At 40.7% G+C, this 8,481-nt stretch overlaps 1 protein-coding gene across 1 annotated transcript; it reads left to right on the plus strand.

Annotated features, from left to right (window-relative positions):
* Positions 1-238: 238 nt before the first annotated feature.
* On the plus strand, positions 239-1,299 carry LOC114184613. The gene is made up of 3 exons (XM_028071931.1): positions 239-647; positions 741-803; positions 1,259-1,299. The coding sequence occupies exons 1-3, from the start codon at positions 239-241 to the stop codon at positions 1,297-1,299; spliced, it is 513 nt and encodes a 170-aa protein (XP_027927732.1).
* Positions 1,300-8,481: the final 7,182 nt, after the last annotated feature.

Below are 8,481 nucleotides of genomic sequence, written 5' to 3' on the forward strand. Positions count from 1 at the left end.
TCTGGTGGATAAGGCTAGGGTAATGGAGAAGATGAAGAATGAGGTAGAGGGTCAGCGGCCTCAACAGCCTCATAGGATTGGTGAACCATCTGGGTTCAAGCCCATACATGACGAGAGGAGGAGACCATACGACAGACCTCACCATCAGCACTAGGGGTCTAGGGCTCTTCCCCCTCAGCAGGGTCAAGTCCAGTGCTATATATGTGGAGGTCCTCACCTGAGGAGCGCTTGCCCACGCATGGAAGGCTACCGCAGATGCAACAACTGTGGCAAGGAGGGCCACTTTGGGAAGGATTGTCCCACCTTTGCTAGGGCAGCAGCACGCCCTCCAGTTCAGACCCCTCACCAGCACCAGCAGAGAGATAGGGGCAACCGGCCTCAGGCGACAGGCAGGGTATATGCCATGACCGGAGCAGAGGCTGCAGGCTCAGGTAATCTTGTTATGGGTCGATGCATGATAACGGGTGAATCTTTGTGTGTACTGTATGATTCTGAAGCGACACACTCCTTTGTGTCAATTGCTTGTGTGGAGCGTTTGGGTTTGCCGGTGCGCGAGCTGCAGTGTGAACTTGCAGTATCTACCCTGGCATCGGGTCTGGTCAGGACGTCGTCCTTATGTTCTAGGTGCCTAGTGGAGGTGGAGGGACGTAGGTACAAGGTAAATCTAATTTGTCTGCCTCTACAGGAATTGGAGGTGATCTTAGGAATGGATTGGCTCTCTGCCAATCGCATTCTGATAGATTGTCGAGAGAAGAAGCTGCTTTTTCCCGACGCAGAGGAGCCTGAGTTGGTGTCTCCTCAATGTAACACCCTCTATTTTATATTAATTATATTTAATTTTCTTGTTTAAATATATAGTATGAAGTAATTTTATGATTTCATAAGTAAATTGACAAAGGGCTTTATACAATGTAAAAGATGTTATCTTTTGGGTGCTAACTACTTCTTATTTTGAGTTGTGTAAGTAAAATATTGATTAAGACTTCATTAACCATTGGATTAGGTTGACATTTTTATAGAGCATTCTTAAAATATAGTTCTTCAATATGAACGGTGAGATTTTAAATTGGAGGTGTATGCAAGGAGCAGTTACTTCCGCACTTTAGTGTAAACGTAAGGTCTCCAGCTGCTGTCCAGTTCTGAGTTACCTTGGTAAATATTTTATTCCCGCTTCGTTAGCCGTTGGATCAAGATAAAATTTTTATACAGAGTTATTAAGACATAGCACTAAAGTTTGACCGTTTGGATTTGTATTTAGATCTCTGTGGTGAGAAAGATAAGTTTTACAGTTTGGACTAGTGTCAGTTACGTCCTGTTTTGGGTTATTTTAGTAAAAATTTGATTCCAGTTTTATCAACCGTTGGATTGAGCTCCAATTTGTTTGACCGATTCTAGAGACATAGGTATTTAGTTTCACCGTTGGGATTTACAAATAGAGTTTTGTGTTAAGAGATATGAATTTTACACTTTGGAGTGAAAACAAGTCTTCTAGAAAGTCAACAAGTCTTCTTGCAACTACCATGAAGTCTCCTACAATGGGAATTTCGACCAAGCTTCTCTCTATGGTCAAAATAAACTTATCCTCACTAAGGAATCTCATAAATTTACCATCAATACATCCTTATCCCTTTGTCCAAGATTTTTCCTATAAATAGGACTTCACTTTACACATCTTCTTCACAAAATCCAAAACAATAGAGAAGGAAAGGTATAAACTCTTGTGAAAAAAATTGAAGTTGGAGAGGGAAATCCAGAATCTTGAGGTCTTCATTTTCATCTTAGAGTATATTTAGCATCTTCAAGGTATGGGGGGTCTATCTCAAATCTCTAAGTCTTTATCTTAGCAAGTTTTCTTTAAGTATACAATCTATCTTCTTGATTCTGAAATTTTTATACACTATCTTGAAATTTTGAGTTGAAAATGGATTCCTTGGGTATGAAAACCTGGGGTTAGGTTTAAGAATCATCTTATTTGGAGTTTTACACAAAAAGTTACAAATAAAACAAGTTTGCTATTTTACTTATAAAATTTTATACGAAAATTATGTTTTAATTATGATTACTGTTTTGATTAATTTTCTGTAAAGTTATTGTGAAAGAATGATTTATGCTTGGTTGTTTATTTTAAATTCTTTTTAACTTGGTTGTTTTTGCTATTTTGAAAATTGTGACAAATTAAAAACGCAGTTGTTATGCTGCCAAAATTTTGTGAAAGTCTCAAGAATTATAAAGATAATGCGAAAGGATGATTGTAAATTAAAGTACAAAAATAAAGAATAAAAAGGACTGTATGGATAGTACAGAGATACACTGGGTATAGAGTCCAGAGAAAGGTCTGATAGACCTAGGAGAATGGAGGGTGGTGATATAGATACCCTGGATTGACGTATACAATTAGCCGGGTATTCGAAAATTCACAGGCCTCACACTCTATTCTCGACCGTCCTCTTGACTATACTTTAAGACCAGGAAGGTGGAATAACGTACACGTTGTATCCGTGAGAACGTTTAGCCTGCTGGCACTATCCATATTGGCGTAAGACCATTATGATTCGGAAAAGTCTAATGGCAGCGTTTGGGACCCAAAGTATATAAAGAAAGAATATGAGATGAATATACTGATGAGTTGAAACTCGAAATTATACAAATATGATTATTAAAAGATTGATAATGAGGATTTTGATATCCTAAATTTAAAACATACGGAAATGATTATTTTATTGATTAATTTGATTTTGATATTTTTGGCATGGTTAGTTATGACATTATGGAGATTTAAACTTTTGTGAAAATGTTTCATTCAATTGAAAGTTTATTCAAATGACCATACTTTGAAATGTTATGATGAAGTTTTGGAGTTAAGGGAAAGACTCACCCTTACTTTCTTTATTTTTCAGAGGAAGAAATTGGAGACCTAACATGTAACAATGAGATTGTTTAGCCTAACTTTTCTTGTAACCTTGGATTATGTTAAAGCTACAACTGATATGGTGTAACTTGTTTGTGATGTATTTCAAACTAAAAGTACCTTTAGTTGGTTGTAAAAGTATAAACAAACATCTGTTACAAACACTTATATGTATGTTAACATTTTATTCGCATAAATATCATGTATGTCTAACAGATGATACATTCGAGTGATGTATTATTATTATTTTTTTGTTTGGTATTTATTAATTGAATACAAATAAATTTTTCTTACATAAGTAAATGATACATTAGACAAGTAAAGAACATCTAGTAGCACCGAATTTTAGTTGGGGTGTTACACTCAAGGGGTGTGACGAGAGATTTAGAGTGGTGCGCAGTGCTTCATAATCTTTTCCCGTATGGAGGTGGGAGAGGGAGAGAGAACATCAGTTATACCGGTAGTGCACGAGTTTGAAGACGTATTTCCGGATGAGGTACCAGGGTTGCCTCCCAGCAGAGAGGTGGAATTCTCTATTGATCTAGTTCTAGGAACAGGTCCGGTCTCGATGGCCCCGTACCACATGGCTCCGGCAGAGTTGGTAGAACTCAAGAAATAGATAGAAGAGCTCATGGAGAAACAGTTCATCCGACCCAGCACTTCGCCTTGGGGAGCACCAGTCTTGTTGGTGAAGAAGAAGGATGGGAGTTCACGCTTGTGTGTGGATTACAGGAAACTGAACAAGATGACGATAAAAAATAAGTATCCTCTTCCTAGAATTGATGACCTAATGGATCAACTGCACGGGCAGTGTTCTCGAAGATAGATTTGGGATCAGGTTACCACCAGATTTTGGTAAAGGCTGATGATGTACAGAAGACGGCCTTCAGGTCCAGATATGGCCATTACGAGTATGTGGTTATGTCTTTTGGTGTGACTAACGCTCCAGCGGTGTTCATGGATTACATGAATAGGATCTTCCGACCTTTCCTAGATAAGTTTGTTGTAGTCTTCATAGACGACATCCTTATCTACTCTAGGACTCAGGAAGAGCATGCAGAACACTTGAGGTTAGTGCTTGGTGTTTTGAGAGAGAAATAATTGTACGCCAAGTTATCCAAGTGCGAGTTCTAGATGGGGAAGTTCAGTTTTTGGGGCATGTGATATCCGCCCAGGGGATTGTAGTAGACCCATCAAAGGTCGAGGCAGTGGTAAAATGGGAGAGTCCTAAGTCAGCCACAGAGATCAGGAGCTTTGTGGGGTTATCGGGCTACTATAGGAGATTCGTAGAGGAATTCTCCAAGATAGTGGTACCTCTGACCTTGCTTACCCGGAAGGACCAACCTTTCACTTGGACGGACAAGTGTGAGGAGAGCTTTCAAGAACTAAAGAGAAGGTTGACGAGTGCTCCGATATTGGTGATTCCAAACGTGGGGAAACTGTTTGAAGTCTACTACGACGCGTCTCATCTCGGGCTTGGTTGTGTGTTAATGCAAGAGAAGAAAGCAGTAGCCTATGCTTCAAAGCAACTTAAGGTTCATGAGAGAAACTATCCCACTCATGACCTAGAGTTAGCAGCCATAGTGTTCGCCTTGAAGATTTGGAGGCATTATCTTTATGGTGCTCAATTCTGTGTATTCAGCGATCATAAGAGTCTCAAGTATTTGTTTGACCAAAAGGAGCTGAACATGAGGCAGAGAAGATGGATGGAATTCTTGAAGGACTACGACTTCGAGCTCCTATATCATCCAGGGAAGGCAAATGTGGTAGCAGACGCCCTGAGCAGGAAGACTGTACATATGACACACCTCATGATTAAGGAGGTGGAACTACTAGAGAAGTTCAGAGACATGAGGCTACAGGTGGAGTTGGGGTATGAGTCCATTAGGTGTAGTACTCTTACTATATCTAGTGACTTCTTGGACTCAATCAGGGAAAGGCAGTTGTTGGACGCCAGTTTGGACAAAGTTAGAGAACAACTGGGGTCAGACGAGGTTAGAGACTTTGTCATGGGTGATGATGGTATACTGAGGTTTCAGGGCAGAATCTGTGTACCTAATGATGCAGAGGCGAAGAAGTTGATCCTTGAGGAAGGACACAAAAGTCGTCTTAGTCTGCATCCTGGCATGACTACCAGGATCTCAAGGAAAACTTCTGGTGGTAGGGAATGAAGAAGGATGTGGCACAGTTTGTATCGGCCTGTCTGACTTGTCAGAAGGCGAAGGTGGAACACCAGAGACCCGGGGGAATTCTACAGCCTTTGGAGATACCCGTGTGGAAATGGGACGACATCTCCATGGACTTTGTGACACATCTTCCACGGACTTTTAGAGGACATGACACCATCTGGGTGATAGTGGATCGGTTGACTAAAAGTGCCCACTTCTTGGCGATGAACTTGAGAATGTCAATGGCCAAGTTGGCCCAGTTGTATATTAAAGAGATAGTGAGGCTTCATGGGGTGCCTTCGAGTATAGTTTCCGACGGAGACCCACGGTTCACGTCTCGGCTTTGGCAAACACTACAGGGTGCGATGGGTAGCAAGCTCACCATAATTTCAGCTTATCACCCTCAGATCGATGGCCAGTCTGAGAGGACGATCCAGTCGTTAGAGGATTTGTTGAGAACCTGCATATTAGACCACCTGGGGGCTTGGGATGAGGTGTTGCCCTTGATTGAGTTTACCTACAACAACAGCTTTCATGCGAGCATCGGCATGACGCCATACGAGGCTCTCTATGGCAGGAGGTGTAGGACTCCTCTCTGTTGGTATCAGGATGGAGAGGCAGTGTTGGTGGAACCCGAATTGTTAGAGCAGACCATTGAGAAAGTGAGGATGGTGAGGAACATAATGCAGGCTTCTCAGAGTAGGCAGAAGGCCTATGCAGACCGTAGGAGGAGGCCCTTGGAATTCGCAGCCGGCGATCATGTGTTCTTGAGGGTGACCCGAACCACCGGTGTGGGAAGGGCTCTCCGCTCAAGGAAACTTTCTCCTAAATTCCTCGGTTCGTATCAGATCACGAGGAGGATTAGGCCGGTGGCTTATGAGATAGCTTTACCCCCGCAGTTGGCAAACCTTCACCCAGTGTTCCATGTCTCACAACTGAGGAAGTACGTGTTTGACCCAGCTCATATGTTAGAAGCCGAAGATATACAGATCAAGGAAGACCTCACCGTGGAAGTGCCACCCATCGCTCTTGAGGATAGCAAGGTTGAGGAACGCCGTGGAAAGACCGTCAGTCTTGTTAAAGTCATATGGGATCGGAGGACGGGTCTCGACGTGGGAGTTAGAGGAGGACATGAGAAAATCACATCCACATCTGTCTGTCTGGTGAGTCTTTATTTTCGAGGTCGAAAATTTTCTTGTTGGGGAGAATGTAAGGCCCCCTTTTTATTCTGTCCACTGCTGTCCAGTCATAGTCAGTAGGAGCAGCTCCGGCTCAGCTCGATCCAATTTCCAAATTGAACTCTGGCCTTATAATACCTCGCTATCCTCTGTTGGTAAGTAGTCATTCTGAACTGAGCTTGCTTTCCTAACTCTGAAAGTCGAAGTTGGTGGCCTCTATGGTAGAATCAGTCGGGGCCTGAGACGCAGTGGTTTACCCTGTGGCGGATGTCAGCGGTTCGAGTCCGCTTATCTCCAACTCGTGAACTTAGTCGATACAAAGGTATATGATAGCACTTCAATTTTTCCGATTCGGCAGTTTGATCTATGCTATGATTTCTCATTCATGGACGTTGATAAGATCAACCCATGTTTGAATTGAAATTGAGATACTGATACAAGTTTTTCCCTTCTGAATCAGGTATATTCATATCTGAAAGAGGTTGACAATAAGTTTTTTCAAAATGGACTATTTGTCCCTCTGTTAGAGGTGTTCCAGAAATGTCTGCGATCGAGTAAATAGCTCCACGAACGAATGGATTGTATCGAATTGGAAAATGGAAAGATTTGTAGAAGTTATACCCTTCGTCGCCACTTTGCGGAAAATCGTTAGGTATCAATATGTTAGATACCTGTAACTCGATTGGTGAAATAGTATCTCTCTTCAAAAAAACATGTTTTTTTTTACCATCGCAAAAAGAAAAGATTTTGTTGCGAATGAACAAGATTTTGAGGAATTGTCCATACGTAAAATCATAATTATTGATAATATTATGCCTTGAAGAGGACTCGAACCTCCACGCTCTTTAGCACGAGATTTTGAGTCTCGCGTGTCTACCATTTCACCACCAAGGCATCTTGAAAGTGAATCGTATTCCATGAATATGATCCGTCGGACAGGCGGATTCACACCTCTTACAACCAACACAGTCCTCTGTTCTTGGGGCAGAAGCAATTTGTTTAGCTTTACATCCGTCCCAAGGTATCATTTCTAATACATTTGTTGGGCAGGCTCGTACACATTGAGTACATCCTATACATGTATCATAAATCTTTTCTGAATGTGACATTGGAACATAATCCTTGAACATCAAAAATTCAACATTTTCAATCTAGTAAATTGGTAAACCAATTATATATATATCTATATATGATATATATATATATATATCTATATATATATCTATATTATATACCAGATGAATCAATGATTTATAAGAATTTTGCTACTAAAAATATATTTATAGATTAATAACTAATAAGAGAATAGAACCAAGATACTTTGATTTCTTATCTTTGTTTTCGCAAACATGATTAAAAAGGATATATCATTTCTGCTAATTTGAATGGATTATATAGTACACACTATTCAAAATTAGACTTTTTTTTATGAATAATACTATTTATTCAACAAATTTGATTGATTGATACGGCGATTACTAGCGATTCCGGCTTCATGCAGGCGAGTTGCAGCCTACAATCCGAACTGAGGACGGGTTTTTGGAGTTAGCTCACCCTCGCGGGATCGCGATCCTTTGTCCCGTCCATTGTAGCACGTGTGTCGCCCAGGGCATAAGGGGCATGATGACTTGACGTCATCCTCACCTTCCTCCGGCTTATCACCGGCAGTCTGCTCAGGGTTCCAAACTCAATCTTGGCAACTAAACACGAGGGTTGCGCTCGTTGCGGGACTTAACCCAACACCTTACGGCACAAGCTGATGACAGCCATGCACCACCTGTATCCGCGTTCCCAAAGGCACCCCTCTCTTTCAAGAGGATTCGCGGCATGTCAAGCCCTGGTAAGGTTCTTCGCTTACATATAAAAGAAAGAAATAGTTAATGATATAATCGACTAATAAATTCTGACTTCATTTTTCAATTACCAAGACTTTTTCAGTTAAAGTAATTAATAAAAATAAGAATTAAAAATTGAAAATAATAGTTATTAAACAAATTACTTCGAGATTTCTTTTTTCGTCTCGAACTACATAGTTTTGGGGGTGAATCTGTATAATCTTTGTTCTTCTCTTACCTTAATTTTGGAATCATTCTTTGAATTCTTCGTTTTTTTATACAATTTCTTTAGTTTTTTAATTTTCAATTGGATCCCCCTTGAGTCCTTAAGAATTCTAATTTTTTTTCATATAAATGACTACTTCTTCCGATGTTTCAAAAAATTCCATTTC

The sequence above is a fragment of the Vigna unguiculata genome, chromosome 5 (assembly GCF_004118075.2).
Source record: "Vigna unguiculata cultivar IT97K-499-35 chromosome 5, ASM411807v1, whole genome shotgun sequence".
Taxonomy (NCBI): domain Eukaryota; kingdom Viridiplantae; phylum Streptophyta; class Magnoliopsida; order Fabales; family Fabaceae; genus Vigna; species Vigna unguiculata.